A 21,106-nucleotide genomic window follows, 5' to 3' on the forward strand; every position below is an offset into this window, starting at 1 on the left:
AACATTAGCCAATAGCATAAATTTCTGCCCAGACTTCAAGTTTAATTCACAAAAGCTGTGTTCTCTTAGCTCCTTGTCATGCTGGGGAAAGTCTCGCTTCAGCCTCAGAAAGGCAGGAGATAGCAGGATCACCTTATCAGATCTGGAGGCCAAGGCAGCCGGGACTCATCCACTGCCAAGGCTGCAGCCAGGAAGCTGGAGCAGAACAGGAACTCCCTTTGGTGAGGTTGTCTTGGGGAGACCATTGGACTCCCACACTAACGAGATGCCAGAACTGGAGAGGTGTCAGAAATCATCCAATCCAAATGAGGTTTAGATGAGGTAACCAAGACCCAGGGAGCAAACAATTTGCTCAAGATTACAGAGGTATCTTGTGGCAGAACTGGGACTAGCCCCCAGGTCTCCAGACTCCTGCCCACGGTTCTCTCCCAGCCCACACTAACCACCTCCAGAGCTCCTCAGGCCTTTGCAACTCTGGGCCCTGGAGGCCACTGGGTTGGGCAGAGAAGGAAAGCCTCTCGGATAAATTTCCTAGTTATTGGAAATTAAAATCTTGAAAATGCAATAATCCTAAATGGGGAGGTTACAGAATGAAAATACAGCCTTATTGCTTATTGTGCTACAGGTTGAAAGCCTTGAATTAAAATCTAAACTGAGGGGGAAGCTGCACCACTCCCTCACCTCCCACACACTGTCACCCAGCCATCATCCACGCCCCCCTACCCACACACACACAAACAGTGCCTGGCACTGGCTCCTGCAGATCTCAGTATCCTAGTCATGTGGATGTGGGCAGAAGGTGGAGGGTTTCTGTGCATGGCTTGCCAGAGGGGCTGGAAACCCTCTCCCAGAAAATGACCATCACCTAACTTCGGAGCATGCCTTGAGGGTCCAGGAAGTTTGGGATTATTGCTGTGGTCATACAAAGGAGTGTCTGGCACCAGAAGGTGCTCAGTAACCATCCAGTGAATGGTACAGCTGCCTCCCGGATGGTGCCTCCCACCCACCTCTTCCACCACTCCGCGGCCCCCAGTGGCTCAGATGAAGAAGTGGGAGTGGTCCCCAGACCCAGGAACGCTGGAGGACAGCCTGTCACAACGAGCCTTGTAGAGATCACGCTCCCTGGCCAGGCGGGCCACCTCGGCCCGCAGCGCGTCCAGCTGGGCGGCCAGGCGGGCGCGCTCTGCCTCCAGCCCGCGCCGCTGCTGCAACCTCTTGGAGCGACAGGCCTGCGCGTACCCACGGTTCTTCAGCGTGCGGCGCCTCTGCTTCAGCCGCAGCGCCTCGTCGCGCCCGCAGCCCCGCAGCTGTCGGTTTAACTCCCGCACAGACATCGACACCAGCGCGGCGTCGGAAAAACGCTCCGCCAGCTGCAGATGAAGCAGATATAGACCTGGTCAGGACTGGGTCCTGCCTCGCTCCTCACTCAGGTTTCCCGTCAGGCTGGCCCCGCCCCCTGGGAAGGCCCCGCCTCCGGCTCTCTACATCACTGGAACTCTCACTTTTCCCCTGACTCCATCTCCCTGTCCCGACCCCGCCCCAGGTTTCAACACTTTCGGGTCCCCCTGGGCCTTTGCCGTGGGACTCACGCCCCTCTGGACCCGCCCTGCGCTGCAGGCCCCGCCCACCTCCCACTGTCCCGAGAGCTAGTCCCGCACCTGAACTGCGCGCGACCCCAGTGGTCAATTAGCATCCCGCTCCTGACCCAAATGTCTCCAGTGGACCAGCGCCTACATAAACCCCGCTTTTCCAGCGCACCTGGCTCTCCTGTCCTGAAAGCTGCAACCCTGTGACCCTCAAAGGATTTGGATTACATCCTAATGCCTTCAACACCCCCATCTGTGTCTGTAATTAATAGGATGAATCCCAATCCTTTCTGAGAAGGTTGGGGGCTGGAGAAGCACGAAGTCTTCAAAGGCCAACTTCATTATCGTTCCCACAGTTTTAACTCCACTCTATCCATGCACAACTCTTTCCCTGTTTCCCACGCATGGCGAATCTATTTACCTCCCCACCATGGCCTGCTCCCCTACACTTTTTAATTCTCAACTCTCCTTTTTCTTTCCTCTTCTAGCCTTCTTTCTCTCCCTCCAAAGTTAGCATACTCATTTCTCTCCACTTAAAAAAAAAAAAAGGAGGGGACAGAGTAGAATGTTGTTTTCTCTATATGATTTCTTTTAAGGACCCTTCTTCCCTTTTCCTGCCCTCTGTCTCTTCCCATCCAGGAACTCTTTCCCTCACCCTGCCTCCTCTCAGACCAGCTCACTGATTACTCACCTGGATATGCTGGGCTCCTGCCTCCTCTGGGCTCCCTGGGTAGTAGCTGTGGGGCCCCTCAACAGGGGCTGGGCTCTGACTCTGCAGCAGCTCCACTGCCTCCTCAGGACTCAGCCCCAGGGCCTCCCCAGCCCCCAGCTGCTGCTGCAGGGTGGCCATCCAGTACAGCTCCTCAAGGCCTGGCCGGGATCCCTCAGTGGCCCCCACCATGCCCGGCTCACTGAAGGTGGGTGAAGGTGGCACTGAGCTGTAAGGTGTGGAGCCCAGTGAGGCTGTGAGGGGGCCAGATGGCCCCTCTGAAGGTTCTCGCTTTACCTCAAACTTCATTAAGTCAAAGTCATTGACATATTCCATGGCCAAGGGGCTGGGAGGCAGTGCCATTCTGGGGCTGGGTCAGGAGGGACACACCTGCAAAAAAAGAGGATACTTGGAGCCCTGGAGGCCGCCTGCCAGCCTTCTTCACCACACCTACTTCCCCAAAGCCCAAGTGCCCTGGAGCCCCAATTCTGGAAAGCTGGAGTGTTGGTGCAGCCCTATTTCCTGCACATCACCTCCAGGCTGGGGGCCAATTTTTCAGGTGGTGGGGGCTCCTGACTGGGGGCAAGCAGCTTAAAACCCTGAGTGAGGAAGAGGATAGCAAAGCCTCTGGCCTCACTGGTGCCTCAGATCTATGAAAAACAGGGGGAATATGGCAGTGTTCCAACTCTAATGCTGGAACACCCTGAGATGCTCTGTCATCTCAAGAGGCATCATTCCATTTCCAAGCAATTAAAAAATTTTGTTTAATTAACTGTGACAGCGAATGTGTATATTTTTGGACAATGGGAAGAATGTATGCTATGAATTTTAATATATGTCTAAGGATAACATGCTATTATACCTCTCTGTCTCTCAGAGCACCCAAGACAATGCCTTGCATATAGAAGATCCTTACTGCACATCTGTTCTATGGTTATCAACCAATGAATTCCTTTTATAGGAGTGAGAGACTTTGCAAGGAAAAAAAGAAAGATCCTAGAATCAGTTTTAAAAAGATCAGGACTGAGTGGTGACCTTCTTTCCTCAAGGTCAACCTCTCCACAGGAAACGGTCCAGGGTGGGTTTTCCTCCTTCCATTCAGAACCCCCTATGTTGTCTGACCTTAAGCAGATCACCTCCCCCTTTCTGTCCCCCATTTCCCCTTCTGTTTGATGAAGGGAGTTAGACTTTATCATTCCCCAAAGAGTGATCTGTGAAACACTAAGTGAGAAACACCCGAGGAAAGGTGTGTGCTCAGAAAACTTTGAGAAATGCTGCCTCCCATCCCCACCTCTTGCACACTCACAAAACACAGCAGCCTATTAATCTAAGAAGTCCTTCAGTAAATTATCTGTTCAACTTCAACACAGAACGTACCAAACTCAAACTTCCACCCCCAGGAACTCACCTCCCTGTTATCAACCATGGAGCATGGACTCACCTGAGGAATCTCTAGCTAGATGACAGAGAGTCTTCCCAGCCTGGAAGTCCCAAACCCTAGCTCAGGTCTCAGTTCCAGCAGCTGCACCCGAAGCCCCAGGAGGGACAAAGCAGGAAGTGCTCATCCCCAAAGCTTAGAGTTTGGCTCTATCTTGATGCCCAAACCTAGGTATCCCCCTTTCCAACCACATCTCAGACCCCCAGGCTCTGCCCGAAGAGGCAGGAGGAAGGACAAGGCCTCTCTTCCTGTCCCAGGGAAGGGTTGTTGCCCTATCTATTAAACTCCTCACCCTTGTGAGGCAGGGGAGATAGGAACAAAGACACAGATTGAAGGGACTGGTCCTTGGCAGAGAGAAGATGGTGAGACTCTGAGAGGTGTCCATACAGAATTAGATGAGAAGATAAGTGAGAGGCTTGTTTATCTTTCTGATGTGAGAGCAGAGAGGGGTATAAAGCCAGTACAGGTGGGAGTGGGGCAGGGGACAGAAGAGTGAGGATTCCCGAAAACAGACAACAGCAGACGGCTGGTTTTGGGGGAGGGGGGCTCTAGGTTAGAGGCCCAGCACCCAGGAAGGCCCAGGGCTTACTCACTCAAGGAATAGCAGAGAGTCAGAGCCAGGCAGGCAGAGCTTCCCCAAAGGCTGGAGGCCCCATTGAGCTTGGTGCCTTCAAGCTCAGAACCAGGGGGCTGTGGGCGCAGAGCCCACAGGGCACTCTTAAAGGGATAGCTCTCTGAGATCATCTGTGGTCCTTAGGCCTTCAGCCAATGAGGTAAGGGGATCATTTGCCTATCTCATTGGCCTGGGGGTGGGGTGCGGGGGGGGGGGGGACAAAAGGAGAAGACAAGTATGCCTCTTCTCAAGGAAGGGAAGAAGACATCTTCCCCAACAAAGCTCCTCACTGATGGCCTGACGACACAAGTACTCAGATCCCTGGTACAGACAACCACCCTCATGTGAACACAGCCCTCAGCACTTGGTGACTGAAAGTGTGGGGCCGAAGAGAGAGCCAGACAAGCTCCCAGGGCCCTCACACTCCCAGGCTCCGCAGCCCCTTGTCACTGTTTCTGGGGAGTACAAGCTCTCTCAAACCCACTCTCACCTGGGCTGTTGTGTGTCCCCTGCTTTCAAGAATCCTCACATTTCTGCCCCCTGCCTCACCCCCACTGTGTCTGGCCTCATGATCCTAACAGCTATCACAACAGAAAGAGAAGCCATCTTCTCCATGAGGAATCTCCAGGACTTGACCATCCAATCTCAGTCTCTCCCAGTCATGCTGACTGAGCCCCAGAACAGGCCTCCCAGCGTAGGCGAAGGAGCAGGAAAAGGGAGAAAGGGAAATCCTGCCCACTTCCTTCTAGGCCACCGTGAGACACTGGAATCTAATCATCACCAATCCATCTGAGACTTTTGTAAATGCCCTCATACGCCCTCTGCTTCCTCTCCTCTCTTCCCTGTGTATATCTCTGTCCCACTCTCTTCCCCTCTCACTCGTCTTGGTTCCCAGATGGCTGGTGGATGACCTACATTTTCAGCCTAATCCCCTAACACCTCTTAGAGCTATCATCCCTGAGCAGAAGTTGAAACAGGGATACTAGGAATTAGCCAGGGAGATGTTTAAACCTGTCTGAAGCTGTTTAAATAGGGTCTGGATTGGAACAGAACTCCAAGAGCTAAGGGCTATTCGTTGCCTTCTGAGGACACCCAAACCCTCCCATGGAGTTAACAGATGCTCTTTCCCAGCCCAGAGAGAGACGTGGGTGTCCATCAGCCCCAATGATCATCATTTATAAAAATTAACCTAAATAAATAAATAAAATCAAAAAAAAAAATGCCCTGGCTGGAGTGGTTCAGTGGATTGAGTGCCAGCCTGTGAACTGAAAGGCTGCGGGTTTGATTCCCAGCCAGGGCACAGGCCTGGCATGCCAGGTCTCCAGTAGGGAGCATGAGAAAGGCAACTGATCGATGTATCTCTTACACACCATGTTTCTCTCTCTCTCTTTCTCCCTCTCTTCCCCTGTCTCTAAAAACAAAGAAATAAAATCTTTTTTAAAATTAAAATTAAAATTAACCCAGCCTTAGTCCCAGCCTTAGGTGAACAGGTGGGAGATTCATATGATTTAAGACAGTGGTTCTGAAAGTGTGGTCCCCAGATCAGCAGCATCACCTGGGAGCTTGTTAGAATCCAAATTCTCTCACCTCGCCTCAAATCTGCTGAATCAGAAACTCTGGGGATGGAGCCAAAAAATACATATCTGTGTTTTAATAAGCACTCTGGGCAATTCTGATGAACACAAAAGTTTGAGAACCACTGGCCTACAGAATGCGTACAATGAACTCAGCTTCCCTTGGTGCATGAGTGTTTGTGTGTGGTCTCCCCTGCCATGTTCTCTACATACATATAAGAAGACTTAGATCAGATGACAACTTTCTCTTCCCACACCTGGCCCCCATTTTGTGGCACAGAAACCATGACCATTCTCCAAGAAGAAAGGCTTCCCAGTGCCATTTCCTGGATCTAGTGCTGTTTTGTAGAAGACCCAAAAAGCCCAGGGCCTGACAACTAAGCCACAGAATGGAAGTAGGGATCGTAGAGACAGAGAACCCCATACACATGCCCATGGTATATGGCTCTAAGGCAAGAAAGAGACCCCAGAATTTCCCTGGTTGAAGAAGGAATAAGAAGGGCTGAATGTAGCCCCCTTTTTTTTATGCCTGCTCTGTCGTGGCCAGACACTTGCCCCACTCCCCACCGCCAGCAGCTGTCAGGTCTGCACTGATCCTCTTGTTTACTGGAGGGCTCAGAGGAGAGGTGGGAGGGCTAAGCTACTAATGGGCTAACAGAGCCAGACTAAATACACTCAGGCAGGATGAGCTGCTGGGGGCTCAGCCCAGGTGCCACTGACCAGGGAAAGGAGTCTGGGAACTGAGGGCTGGGCCAGGGAAAAGGACGAAGGACAAGGAAAGGGGAGGCTGTGGCCACCATTAGGGACCCAGGAGGTGGTTAATGGGCCCTCTGTGGGGAAAGGAAGGGATGCATGCTGACACTAACCGGCTCAAGGACATCTGGGGACAAAAAACATGGGGATGAAGCCCTGGCTGGTGTGGCTCAGTAGATTGGGTGCCAGCCTGCAAACCAGGGGGTCGAGGTTCAATTCCTGGTCCTGGCACATGCCTGGGTTGCAGACCAGGTCCCCAGTAAGGGGCACCTAAGAGGTAGCCACATGTTGATGTTTCTAACCCTCTCTTTCTCCCACCCTTCCCCTCTTTCTGAAAATAAATAAAATCTTTAAAAAAAAAACACCATGGGGATGAAAAAGATGAAGCCAGGTGGACTCTAGGAATGACAGAACAGAGGAAGGGATACAGAAATACTTAGCCCAGGAGGCAGTGGGTACAGACCTGGGACAGAGAGCAGAACAAGTCAGGGGCTCCCCAGGGATCTGGACTGAGGGAGACAAGGGGACATAGGCACATGGAAGAGATGGGCAGAGGGCCATGGGGAACTAAAAGGGAGAGGAAAGCTTTTGGGAGGAGGCCAAGGAGGGACTAAGAGTAACAAGTGATGGGAGCAAAGGACTAGAACAGCAAAGGTAGTAGAAGAAAGAATCAAAGGAAAATATGATTGAGGGCCAAGAAATAAAACAAATACAGAAGCACAACAGGTAGATGGTCAGGTCACAAATGAAGAGCAGTGGCCAAAAGACCAAAAGGTAGAAAGATATGGATTGAGAGAAAGAGGGCCAAGCAGGCAAAGAGCCTGGAGCGGTGGAGGAGAAAACAAAGAGGAAGGACAAGAGAAGAGACAGAGCCGGTAATGAGCTGGGATGACAGATCTGGGTTGCTGTCACTGTCTCCTCTGTCCTGCAGCCATTTCTGGAGCCCTGTAAGATGTATTCTCATTCCTAGTTCTGGTTTTTGGTATCTAAGATCTTCAGTAATGGATCCAAACCCTCACCTCTCTTCACGACCTACCTCTTACATTCTCATTTGATGAATATTGTTAAACACCTACTCCACCTCAGGCACTGTGCTAAGCATTAAGTGGACCTCAGTAAATCAGACTGATACCAGTCCTGCCTTCCTGGAGCTTACAGAGTGACAAAACATCATTATATTGGTGGCCCCTACCTTGGGCCCTGTGCTTTGAGAGGTTCCATTCTGGTCCTGTTCCCGCTGTGTCCCATGGAGTGAGGTATCCAAGCCTCCTGTACCCACACTCCCAATCCTCTTCTGGACCACACTCCAGATACCCAGGAATTCCCTGCCTAGAGGACCCCAATCCCATTTCTAGGGCCCAAATGGACCTCTTCCCTGGGTTTGCCCACCCAGGGGTAGACCATACTACCTGTATACACATCCCTAGACACAACAGGTGGCCAAGGGGTGGCTATTCGCCCTACAAGGTGCCCCTCGCAGTACAAGGTGGCGTCAGGTGTGGGAAAGAGGTGGGCCTGAGGGCCAGTGGCCAAAAGTTGGCTCTTCCCACACCACCACATTGTACTGTCAAATCCTGAGGACACCAAATAAAATCTAAATCTGAACCAAATTCCAGACCATTACATATATATTTGCCAAGGAAGAAGTATAGAACATATTTAACAGTTTGTTAGCTTGAGTTAATTCATTTTAAATATTTAAACACAAGGTTTGTGAGCCTCTATCTGCACTCTTGCCCCAGGCCCAACATGTTAAGGATGCAGGCCCACCTGAAAACAGACCGTTGTGACTGAGGTGAGTGCTGTGAAGGAGAAGAGCAGGGTGCTGTGAGATTTATTCCATGAAGACCTAATCTAATGTGGGCGCACGGGATGGGGTGGCATAGTGGGGACAGCTTGCTTAAGACTGTCACGTTAGACCGAGACTGATCAGGTGAGTGGAAAGTGACCACTCGTGGACGTGTGGAGAAGGCAGGGGTTGCAAGCTGTGGGGAGGATATATGCAAAGGCCCTGGTCAGGAAAGAGGTGGATGTGTTCAAGAGACTGAAAAAGACCAATGGGGCCAAAGAGTAGAAACCAGAAAAGGTGAGAAGAATGGTGGTAGGCGAGGCTGGAGGCCTGCTGGTGCCAGATTATGCAGAACCTTCTAGGCCACGGTTCGGATGTGGGCTTTATTCTAAGAGCAGTGAGAAGCTGGGAGCATTTGAGATCTTGCTCCCTGGTATTCATCATCAATTTGGATCAAATAAATTCTTATAAAAATTCTCTAAATAAATAAATAAATAAATATTGCCCTGGCTGGTGTGGCTCGGTGGATTGAGTGCCGACCTGTGAATCGAAAGGTCATCAGTTCGATACCCAGTCAGGGCACATGCCTGGGTTGTGGGCCAGATCCCCAACTGGGTGTGTGTGAGCGGCACCCAATCAATGTATCTCTTGCATGTTTCTCTCCCTCTCTTTCTCGCTCCCTCCCTCCTCTCTAAAAGTAAGTAAATATAAGCTTTAAAAATAAATAAAAAATAAATAAATAAGAGCAATGAGAGGCTACTGAAGAGTTTTCAGTGGAGACGTGACATGATCAGATGATTTTAAAAGATTGCTTTGGATCTAGTGTGGAGAAGGGCAAAAATGGAGTCAGAGTCAGGTAAGAGGGGAATGCAGTATCCAAGTTGAGTTTGGGAAATATCTTAAGCTGGAAACAAACTCTGAGATTGAAACTTATATACAGATGGTTTATTGGGGAAGATTTTCAAAGGGAGTGACAGAAGCAGGACTGGAAAGAGGGAAAAGTTGAAATGTATTGCAGTTGCAACAGAGGGGAATTCAGCTGATTCTGTAGGCACTCTGGTGCTGGGGTAGACCTTCAGAGTTGTTTTAGCTGAGGCAAGGGGTCCAGGCCTTTGAACCCCTATATCAACTAGTCATTGGGTACTTGTTATCCCAGGAAAGGGGCATTGCATTTGACAAGACAGTTCTCCTCAGCCACAGGTAGTTCTCAGGGAAACAAACATTCAGCCGTGAGCCATCAGGAGCCAACACTCAGTGGCTGGGACGCTGAGCATCTGGGCCTGAAGAGGGCACCTGGGCAGCACACCACAGCATCCACCACAGGGGACCTGTGAGCCATCCCCCCCCCACCCCTGCCCCCAGGGCCCTGGGAAGAAGAAAAGGCAGACAGACACAAGCAAGGCTGATCACACCCTGCCCCCTGCTGGTGTACTGTGGACATTGGGCCAGCTGGTAGACCAGGCTGCCTGAGGGCCAGAGACTGAACAAAAGTGTGTGGCTTAAGGGGCATCAGCAGTGCAAGGAAATCCTTACAGTAGCCCCTTGTTCAGTCTGCCTAAAATTACGGAAGTAAGAAATGGGGAGGATTAAGAATGTGGTACTCGTTCATTCTTTTATTCAACTAACATTTATTAAGTGCCTATTATAGGCCAGATTCTGTTGGGAGCCAGGATAAAAACCAAGACTAAAATTTGGGCTCTTCTCTCAAGGAGTGAATACTCTGGTGGGCATTACAGAGATACAAAAACAACTAAGTAAAGTGATAAGTACAAAATTATAAGTTCTGTACACAGTATAGAACAACAGAGATGAGATATAGATGTTAATTCTAAGGGGCAAACTGACTTCATGTAGGAGGTGATGTTTAATTTAAGTCTGAGGGGCAGAAAGTGTTCACAGAAGTGCTCTGGAAACTGCAGAGTCCCGTATGGAGGTGGAAGGTGGCAAGTAAGGAAGAGGGGTGATAACACTGGATAAATAGGAAACAGATTATAGAGGACATCAGTTGCCATGTGATAGAAAGGAAGCCTTGAAGAAATTTTTAAGCCTGGGAGTGGTACGTTCTCACTTTTCAAAATGATAACCCAAGGGGACAATATAGGGCTGCAGGGGGGGAAACAATTTGGTAATTAGAATCAGACTTGGATTCAGACGACATTTCTCAACCTGACCAGCTGTGTGACTTCAACCAAAGGGCTTAACCTCTCTAAGCCTCAGTGTCCACATCTATAATAAGGTCGTTGTGAAACTGAGTGAGATTATACATGTAAAGCTGATGTCACAGAGCATGGCGCCTAGGGTCTACACCATAAACACCATAAACACGCCTCTCAACGTGACCTTAAGTGCAGAGTTTGGAGGGTAACTTGGTGGGAAGGAAAGAGGGTAGCATTTGGAGAGGCAGGTGGCAAGAGGTGGCTTGGAAGCAATCACCTGAAACCAGGTGAAAGATAAGCCTGAACTAAGAGTGGCTATGGGGATAGACACAGATTTGAGAGATAATTGTGAGGTACAAATCCAAAGGTCCCGATGTCAGATTGGCTATGGAGGATAAAATAGGAATCATTTAGACTGATTCAAATTCCTCTGGGGTAACTGGCTAGATGGTGGGACCATTGGCTGAGATAGGGAACCATGAGAGCAGGTGCAGGATTGTGGAAGAGATGATGACCTTCAGTAGGTCAACCAGTACACCAGTGTGCACACCTTTAGGGCCAACAGGTTGCTGTTTGCTGTGGGGTAGGTATGGACAGAATTTGGATGTTGGGACTGGAGAGATGAGTCCCAAATGCATACACCTGAGGTTGAGTGCAGGGTGAAGCTGGGGTGGAAGAGAGGAGGGCCAGCAGCAAGCCCAAGGCTGGAGGCCAGCTCTCCTTGTCTCACTGTGTTCCAACACAGAACTCTGAGAAATCTGTGAATCAAGATTGTGTCTGTTGCAAATGGCAGAAATCCACTTAAAATTAGCTTGAGCAAGAGAAGAAATTTATTGACTCCTATAACTAAAATCACAAATCTGTTTCTCTCTGTCCCTCTGCTCTGTGTTGCCTAGGCTGGCTTCTGTCTCAAGCAGGTTCCTGCTGTGCAGTACTAAGCTGACACCAGAAGCTCCAGATTTATAGCCTACCAGCTCAGCAACCCTAGCAGGACCAAAGAGAGACCTCATGCCCATCCCAAACATTCCCACTTGCTGAGGTCAGAGCAAGGAACACACAAATTGGCCAAGCTGAGAGATGCCTCAGCCTCCCAGAGACATGCTGAGTTTGAGATGCTGTGGCATTTGGGGTGATACCCAGTGGCCTCAAGTTGAAGAGAAATGTCTGGATGGAGACATAAATTGAGAAATTACCTGAGGACTTTATGATGGTGATTGGGTGGAGCAAATGATTGCTCCAGGGGAATGTGGAAAAAATGACCAGGTCAGCACTGACCAGTGTGACTCGGTTGGTCAGGCATCATCTTGGAAAGTGAAAGGTCACTGGTTTGATTCCCAGTCAGGGCACATGCTTAGGTTGTGCTGCTCCCCCTACCCCCGTGGAGGGTTGCATATAAGAGGCAACTGATAGATGTTTCTCTCTCACATTGATTTTCTCAACCTCTCTTTCTCCCTCACTTCCTCTCCTTCAAAAAAGGAGAGAGAGGGGAGGGGAGGGGAAAAGACTAGGTCAGAGGCCCAAAGAAGACTGGAGTGGAGAGACACCACTGTTTGATGGTAAGGCGGAAGGGACCCCTCAAGGGGGGAGAAGAAATAAGGATCTGGGAATTGGGGAGTGAGGGGAACTTAGCACTGGGGTCCTGCAAATCAGAAGAGCCTGGGGCTCAGAGTGCCCAGTCCCTAGGAATAAGGGGAAAGATAATATATCCAATTTCCACTACTAGACTTCGAGGCCTCACCGACTCCCGCCCCTCTCCTCTCTCGACGTTCCTAGTTTGTTTGTCACCCAAGGTCTGCAGTCACTGTCGACACGGGGCAAGAGTCCTCAAAGTTACATCATGTGCAGTGGGCGGGAAGGGGCGGGAAGGGGGCGGGGCCTAGAGGAGAGGACCCAGTCCTTTAAAGACTGGGATGGGTTTGGGGATTAGTTAGGGTGCAGGGGGTGGGGCGGTGGCTGGACAGGGTTGGGACTTGGAGCCCTAGCACCCGGACAACTGGCCTGCTGGTGTGTGGAAAGAGGGTCGCTTCGGCCCTGCTAGGTCCCGCCCAAGCACCCGCCCACCCGCCTTCTTTTTAAGCGCCTCCCGCCCAGTCTTAGCTCCCTCAAGCTTTGCTGCGTTCCCTTCACCCACCTTCCATCTCTCCCGTGCTCCGTTCGTTCCCGTTCCCGTGACGACACTGCAGCCCCCGCCAAGGTGCCATGGCTGCTGTGTACCGCCCCGGCCTGCGGTGAGTGACCCCAGCCCCGGGCCGACCCACACCTTCCGCGGAGCTCGCACCCTTAGGGCTGCCTGTTGCGCCCTCCTGCTCGTCTGCCTCAGCCCGCCTTCTCATCAGAGGAGGTGGCGTGAAGGGGGCAAGTGTTTCTCCATCCCGAGCTTCTCGGGCCTCGTGTCTCGCCAGAGATCAGGGGTGGCCGCTTCGGGTCTCACCGTTTTCGTCCCCTCCTACCCCTCCCTACTCTGCTGGTCTCTGACCGCGTGGCCTCAGTCTGCCATTCGCAGAACTTCCTTCCACCTCCTCGCTCGCCCCCGCCGAGCCCTGTAACCTAGTCTTTGCTCTTTCTTTTTTAGATGTAACTCTTGTTCCACAGGTTGCAATGAGGAGCAGTAGGGCCCTAGGGTCAAGGGTGTATGAGCCCTGGGGGATGAGCTCAGAGGTCCCTAACTAAGATAGAAAGTAAACATCCATTCTCCGTCCTCCCCCCTACTGGCACCTGGCAGGAAGCCTGGCAGCCAGAGGGACCTGGGGCTAGGGGAAGAAGGGAAGCAAGGCAGAGGAGGGAGCCGACTTGCTTTCAATTATTATAGGGCTGGTTTTGTCGCCTGTCCAGAACCGGAGCCCCTAGGCCCTGTTTGTCCACCTTCTCCCCCTTTTCACAGCTTCCTGTCTTCTGTAGCCTCCATTCTCCCCAGGTTTTGTCCCAGAATTTGAGCTGACCCCATATCGCTCCCCTACTGGTTCCAATCGGCCAGCCCTTGTGGGTGGTCTCTGGAGCTGAGGAAAAGGAGGTCGCACTTAAGGGACTGGAGGGAAGTGGTGGAGTGGTGGAGCTTCACCAGGGACTTCCTGAGCCAGGCTCCCGCCGGAGAGAGGCTCTCCCCAAGCCCGTGTACCTTTAAAATTAGTGCTCAGGGAATATCCAGGTCCCAGGTGCCCTCCTCCTCAGCCCTGGGACCACACTGGGTTTCCATCTCACTCTGCCCAGTGGAACACACCCCAGTTTCCACTCCAGCAGGCTCCAGATCCCACATCCATGATCTCAGCTTTCTCCCTTCCCAGGCTTACACCCTCTCTGAATTTGAGCTTCCTGCAGTCCGCTATTGCACCCTACCACCAACACCCAAAGCTCTGTGGGCATGTGTCCTCTAGGAAAGAGAGTCGGGAGAATACGATCATGTGGTCCTAGGTGTATGGGGCACATTTTGCTATGCCTCCCTGCAGTAGGAGGAGGGCAGCTTCCCTCTCCTGGCCTTTGGTCTCTCTGGCTCACTCCACTCCGGGTCCAGGACAATCAGAGCAGACCCTGCTTCTCCCTCTCCCAGGGGTGTGAAGGGACAGACAACAGGGACCATGCCCTCCTAGGAATCGGGACATGAACCCCAGCCAGTGACATTTCCCAATAGTCAGCCTTTCACACAGTTCAAAAGTACCTACCCAAAAGCAACATTTTTGCACTACTTTTGGACCAGGTGGGCTGCAGCAGGTCTCATGCCTGAAACCTAATATCTGATCACCCACTCTCTGTGCAAGAATCCTAATCTAGAAACCTGGGACTCTGCCATTTCAAAGAACAGGTTCCTTGCATGAGGTTTTCACAGTGTCACAGCATACACAACCAGAAGAAAATAAACAGGTAAAAATAGCTGCCTTTTTAACTTACAAAAGCTAGACTTGAGAATGGAAAGAACAAGGATTAGAGCTTCAAACACCAGACACATGAAGCTGACACCTAGGCAGTTTATTTACACTTGGGCCATAGGGCAACTGTTCATTTCTAAACATTGACCAAACCTAGTTAAACATGGGCATGGGCTAGGCCTGCAATAACAGCAGCATGCTTACACACACACACACACTTCTACACAGCCTTCATGATCATATGGCAATACCTGCCCCATTGCTGACCAGGAGACACCCTCACTAAGCCTCATAAATGCCACAAGATACACGTGGCCTGAACCCATCTCACACAACTCCAGCCCTGCTTCAGCACACTCCCTAGCAGCCCCAGCTTCCTGTCCACCTGACTTGCCCATCCTCCGTGAGGATGCCTGGCTCATTATCTGTTTTCTTCCCCCACAGGCTCAGCTGGCATGGGCTGAGCCCCTGTGGCTGGTCCTCACGGCGCAGCATCCAGACCCTGCGAGTATTCAGTGGAGACCTGGGCCGGATGCCTGCTGGGGTTCGAGACTTTGTGGAGCGCAGTGCCCGTCTGTGCCAACCAGAAGGCATCCACATCTGTGATGGGACTGAGGCCGAGAACACTGCCACACTGACCCTGCTGCAGCAGCAGGGACTCATCCGAAAGCTTCCTAAGTACAGTAACTGGTAAGCCCTGAGCCCAGCGACCCCGCATATGGGGCAGCTACCTGGACTGAGGCCACTTTGTCTTTACCAAGACAAAAATCATATTTAACTAGACCACCTCAATGGAATGAGCAAGAACGGGAGTTTTAGAGGAAACAGTCAGGACTTACTAGGAGTGGTCTGCATTTTTATGTTAAGTGAAGAAGCAAATACCAATAAAAACTTTTTTTATTTGTTTCTCACAAATTCAGGGAGTTTTCGCCAGAAGAGGTCTTTAGAGGGCTGGGGACCAAGGGAACTGCATAACTAAACATGGGCCTGGGCCAGGCCCACAATAACATCAGTGTGCCTACAGGTGTCCCCTTACATGGAGCAAAACCTGGAGGAAGTGACTGAGGTGTGCGGGGATGGGAAAAACAGAAGACCCAGAGTCAAAGTTGGACTTGAAAGAGTGGGTCTGAGGATGAGGGAGCCCTGCTGGCCTATGTCTTCCTAACAATCCCCTCTCTCCCAGCTGGCTGGCCCGCACAGACCCCAAGGATGTGGCACGAGTAGAGAGCAAGACGGTGATTGTAACTCCTTCTCAACGAGACACAGTGCCCCTCCCGGCCGGTGGGGCCCGGGGGCAGCTGGGCAACTGGATGTCTCCAGCTGAGTTCCAGCAAGCTGTGGATGAGAGGTTTCCAGGCTGCATGCAGGGTAACCAGGGCAGGGACACAGAGACAGGGACACTGGTGGCATTAACAGGTGACATTTCCTTCACCTTCATCCAGGTGACATTTTCCTCCACAGGCCGAACCATGTATGTGCTTCCATTCAGCATGGGTCCTGTGGGGTCCCCACTGTCCCGCATCGGAGTGCAGCTCACTGACTCGCCCTACGTGGTGGCAAGCATGCGTATTATGACCCGGCTGGGGACACCTGTGCTTCAGGCCCTGGGAGATGGTGACTTTGTCAAGTGTCTGCACTCCGTGGGCCAGCCCCTGACTGGGCCAGGTGAGCTCCTGCTCTGTCCATGGGAAGATGCAGAGGGCTGCTTACACTCAGAAAGAACCCCAAATCCTACCCATCCTCATCAGTGAGATACCTAATTCCCCAGATCCAGGCCAGCAGTCTGGGCTGGGGGGTGAGCCTGTGTTTGCAGAGCAGTTTGCACAATATTGAGAAAGTCAATTATCCATGTCTAAGAATAGGGGCATGAGAGCTGTTGGATACTATGACATGGGTGGCCTCAGCCACCCATTTGTACTGCCTCTGCTCTCAGGTGTCTCTCCTGCCCACCCCTGAGCCCTCCAGCCCCTGATACCCTAGTGCCTGATGCCCTGCCAGCAGCCCCATGACCCCATTGTCCCCAGGGGAGCCGGTGAGCCAGTGGCCATGCAACCCAGAGAAAACCCTGATTGGCCATGTGCCCGACCAACGGGAAATCGTCTCCTTCGGCAGCGGCTATGGTGGCAACTCCCTGCTGGGCAAGAAGTGCTTTGCCCTTCGCATCGCCTCTCGGCTGGCCAGGGATGAGGGCTGGCTAGCAGAGCACATGCTGGTGAGGGCCTGGTGAGGATTGGGCAGCTGTGGGGGGCAAGGCAGGCAGTGGTGGGGCCTGGCCATTCTGCCTCAGCCTTGCCTACTGCCAGGTGCCAAGCTGGTGGGCAGGGATCTGCCCAAAGCCTGAATCTTTGACCTCAGGCTGCTGAATGTTGGGGGGCTTCTCCTTGCTGCCACCTCAGGCCCAGTGACAAGGTGGTGCACCTGTTAAGTGAATAAACCTGTTATACCTGTCCTCATTGTTAACCCACAGCTGTCTTTCCCATGCAGACCATGCCCTGACCTTTGGTGACCTCCTCCTTGTTCCCTCTCTCCCCAATGTGCAGATCCTGGGTATCACCAGCCCTGCAGGGAAGAAGCACTATGTGGCAGCCGCCTTCCCCAGTGCCTGTGGGAAGACAAACTTGGCCATGATGAGGCCAGCACTGCCAGGCTGGAAAGTGGAGTGTGTAGGGGATGACATCGCCTGGATGAGGTTTGACAGTGATGGTGAGTGGCCCTCAGATCATGCTCTTTTTCTGGCTCTTCCCAGAGCATGATGGTCTCCCCTCCTCTGTCATGGTGAGCTTTGCCAGTAAGGAACTTTTCCTGACCAGTTGACCTTGCCCCCTGAAAATTCTGGCAGAGATACAAAGCCTTTCTGCATAAGATCTATGGTCCAGCTCATGGCAGAGAGGGGCAGAGCAGGAACTTCCCTGGCCCACCCCTCAACTTTTCCTGGTTGGTCCTTCCTTTTTTCCGCTTCTAACAGGTCGACTCCGGGCCATCAACCCTGAGAATGGCTTCTTCGGGGTGGCCCCCGGTACCTCTGCTACCACCAATCCCAATGCCATGGCCACAATCCAGAGTAATACTCTTTTCACCAATGTGGCTGAGACCAGCGACGGTGGCGTATACTGGGAGGGCATCGACCAGCCTCTTCCACCTGGTGTCACTGTCACCTCCTGGCTGGGCAAGGCCTGGAAACCTGGTATGTGGGGTAGTGGAGTCAGGACACATCCCCCAGGGCTCAGCACCTTGATGATGTAAAAGCCTTCACCACCCACAGCCATCTTTTGGGACCTCTGGAAAGCACAGAAAGTTGTGAATGTTTGCAGTTTCCAAACCTAGGAAAGGTCTCAGTTCATATCCCAACTCTACACAAGTATTGGCTTTGTGACTTGGCCAAATTGCTTATCCTCCTGAGCTTCGGTTCCCCCATCAGTTGAATGGGAGTAGCACCTATCTTATAAGGTTGTTGAAGGGTTAAATGCATATAATAGTACCAAACACATTGTAAACCCGCAACAAATATAAGCTGGACATTTTTTAAAAAAGGAAAGGGAAGGGCTGTTTTAAAAATGATTACAGAAGAAATAGGGCTCAAAGCATAATCCATAAAGTTAGACCTATTAGGGAAGGAGGAAGCCTGCCCTTCCTCCTGCCACTTAGTTCCCATCATCCCTCTGTATAACTACTGTCCAAGGTTCAGTATTGTTACCCTCACCCTTCCCCTGTCCCTCCAACACACACACTCTAAAACCTCTTCCAAACTGAGTGAAACCAGTTCTTTAGCCTCTCCGGGAAGTTAGTTTCTCAACCCTGTCCATACTCCCCATGCCTACAGTCCTGCCCCTCCCCCAACCGTGCACTCTGACCTTCAGTTTTCGGTGGCCTTCAGCAGTCTGGGATCCCAGAGACCTGGGTAGGGATGGGAGCAAAGAAGAGCAGGGTGGGGGAGGGCAGCCTTGTGGTCACTGAAGCCTATATTCACGTTTCCCAAGCTGACCTAGCAGTCACCCTCGTCATCTAATCACCCCTCCTTTTCTCTAACATCATCATTAAGCTCTCCTCAGCCTTCCTACCCAACTGAGAAATCCAAGAAAATTTCATATTTCCCTGCAGGCTAATTCCCCAACCCTTTCATCATCTCTGGACTCAGGGGTATAACTAGGGCATGTTGTGCTCAGCTTCAGTTCCCAGAATAACACTGTATGGTAGGGTCGTGAATTGGGGGCTGATGAAAGTGCAAGAGAGAAACGTAAAGGATGTCTCTTATCTGAGAGTGGAGGCAGGAGCTGGGGGTAGGAAGCAGGCAGGGGGTGCTGGCTCTTTGAATCCCATGCCCCCCAGGTCTGACTAGCAACCTCCAGTAGAGACGGCACCATGTCCATTTGGGGTACCCAGGGAAATCACCAAAATTCTATTAGTTTTAAAATCAATTCCTATTTGCACTTTGATAGCTCAGGAGATTTTTGTCTTACTGCATTTACTGATGAAAGGTCAATTGTCTAAAATACACACCAGACTCAGTTTTTGCTTTAGGTTTGAGTATTTATTTAAATAATATCCCATAAATAAAGAAATCACTTCTGGGGGGAAATTATGCCAGCATCCAACCCCATTCCTTTGAGCACTGGCTAATGCCACATGGCTATAGTTCAGCATAAACATTAGTGCCCCACATAATCCCACTTCCTCTCCTCCTCTGCTCACATAGCTCAGCTGACAGTACCATTATGGATAAATAAGCTGATCTTTTAGGGGAGATGTTCTGGCTCCCTACTCCCTACCACATGAGATTGCAGGGAGCTGATGAGGAAAAACGAAATTGTGCAAGAGTGCGTGCACATGTGTGTTAGGGGTGGATGTGCCCTTGGAAGTGATAGTATTTGTATTTCCTCTGCCAGGTGACAAGGAGCCCTGTGCACATCCCAACTCTCGCTTTTGTGCCCCGGCTCGCCAGTGCCCCATCATGGACCCAGCCTGGGAGGCCCCTGAGGGTGTCCCTATTGATGCCATCATCTTTGGAGGCCGAAGACCCAAAGGTAAACATCGTGTGGGCTCCATGCCTTCTTGGTAAAAGATCTGGGTCTATATCAGGGCCCATCCCCCCCTTGTACTTAAGGCTCCAGGACCCTCAGCCTGGATTGCCCCACTCCAGAGCTCTCCCCTGGAGAGTGCAAAACTCGGGGGGGAGGCATGAGGTATGAAAATTGGACAGCTGAGGTCCTAAGAGAGAGATTAGGAGCCAGAATCACTAGAAGGGATGGATGAGTCCAATAGAAAGGACTGCCTGTGACCCCATTCACTGGTGTTCTAGGAGTGCCCCTGGTATATGAGGCCTTCAATTGGCGCCACGGAGTGTTTGTGGGCAGCGCCATGCGCTCTGAGTCCACTGCTGCAGCTGAACACAAAGGTACGCACCTTCCATTGCTCCTCTTCTGTGTACCCTGTTGCCTCTTCTCTCCCTGCCTGAGCCACACCTGCCTCCGGCCCAGCCCCTCCCCCATCCCTTTTCATCCTGCCCCGCGGATATTCTAGAACCATGAACACTTTACAGCTTCCTCAAGCTGGATGCCGGGCACCCTTCTCTTTTCCTAACACATCCGCTCCCCTCCCCAGGGAAGGTGATCATGCATGACCCATTTGCCATGCGGCCCTTTTTTGGCTACAACTTTGGGCGATACCTAGAACACTGGCTGAGCATGGAGGGGCGCAAGGGGGTCCGACTGCCCCGCATCTTCCATGTCAACTGGTTCCGACGTGATGAGGCGGGCCGCTTCCTGTGGCCAGGCTTTGGAGAGAATTCTCGAGTGCTAGACTGGATCTGCCGGCGGCTAGAGGGAGAGGACAGCGCCCGAGAGACGCCCATCGGGCTAGTGCCAAAGGAAGGTGCCTTGAATCTCAGCGGTCTGGGAGCCATAGATACCACCCAGCTCTTCTCCATCCCTAAGGACTTTTGGGAACAGGAAGTTCGTGACATTAGGGGCTACCTGACAGAGCAGGTCAACCAGGATTTGCCCAAGGAGGTGCTGACTGAGCTGGAGGCCCTGGAGGGACGTGTTCGTAGAATGTAACCTGGGGCTCCAGTTTAGCCAGAGAGCACGGCGTACTCCTACCCTCCACTGCTACCCAGGGACAGAAGAGCACCAGTGTTGCAGAAAATATGAGCAATCTGATATAACTAACATCTCCTGGGTGCCTTGAGACCACATGCTATCCAATAAGATGTGCATTCATTTTATGTAACATTTGTGTTTTCATTTCCCAATTATTGTCAGTCTTCCCTCTAACACCAATTTCACGATCTTCCAGCCCCTCCAAGTAGCTGGTGTCCCACAGATAGCTCTACCTTTGGGCCACCTAAGTAGGAATCAATTGCTGGGAGAAGGCACTATCTATTATGTGTCCTGAGGTCTTAAAAAATGGGGGCCTCTGGGAGCTACTCAGTAGGCCTCCAGGCCTAAAATTATTGATCTTCCACTCAGACTAGCAGAAGCCTCTATAACCCCATTCTCCAGTGAAGTGGTTCCATTGTCAATTCTCAAAACTGTTCTTCCTCCTGGCTGACCTGAAATTGGGACTCATAAAATATTCCTGAATGCTTATTCAGTATTTAGGACGGCTAATACTTCTATGGCACTTTCTGTGT

At 51.5% G+C, this 21,106-nt stretch overlaps 2 protein-coding genes across 2 annotated transcripts; one reads left to right on the top strand and one right to left on the bottom strand.

Annotated features, from left to right (window-relative positions):
* Positions 1 to 4,451, bottom strand: NRL (neural retina leucine zipper). Its single transcript, XM_045841201.1, has 3 exons — positions 4,327 to 4,451; positions 2,278 to 2,685; positions 1 to 1,370 (listed from the first exon to the last, which is right to left on the bottom strand). The coding sequence occupies exons 2-3, from the start codon at positions 2,656 to 2,658 to the stop codon at positions 1,038 to 1,040; spliced, it is 714 nt and encodes a 237-aa protein (XP_045697157.1). The 5' UTR covers positions 2,659 to 2,685; positions 4,327 to 4,451; the 3' UTR covers positions 1 to 1,037.
* An 8,108-nt stretch (positions 4,452 to 12,559) lies between these two features.
* PCK2 (phosphoenolpyruvate carboxykinase 2, mitochondrial) lies at positions 12,560 to 20,703 on the top strand. Its single transcript, XM_045841153.1, has 10 exons — positions 12,560 to 12,846; positions 14,923 to 15,168; positions 15,662 to 15,846; positions 15,940 to 16,143; positions 16,503 to 16,690; positions 17,019 to 17,181; positions 17,444 to 17,662; positions 19,362 to 19,499; positions 19,775 to 19,870; positions 20,077 to 20,703. Exons 1-10 carry the CDS (start codon positions 12,818 to 12,820, stop codon positions 20,529 to 20,531), a joined length of 1,923 nt encoding a protein of 640 aa, XP_045697109.1. The 5' UTR covers positions 12,560 to 12,817; the 3' UTR covers positions 20,532 to 20,703.
* Positions 20,704 to 21,106: the final 403 nt, after the last annotated feature.

This window comes from Phyllostomus hastatus, unplaced genomic scaffold (assembly GCF_019186645.2).
Source record: "Phyllostomus hastatus isolate PE091 unplaced genomic scaffold, TTU_PhHast_1.1 phas_contig_348, whole genome shotgun sequence".
Taxonomy (NCBI): domain Eukaryota; kingdom Metazoa; phylum Chordata; class Mammalia; order Chiroptera; family Phyllostomidae; genus Phyllostomus; species Phyllostomus hastatus.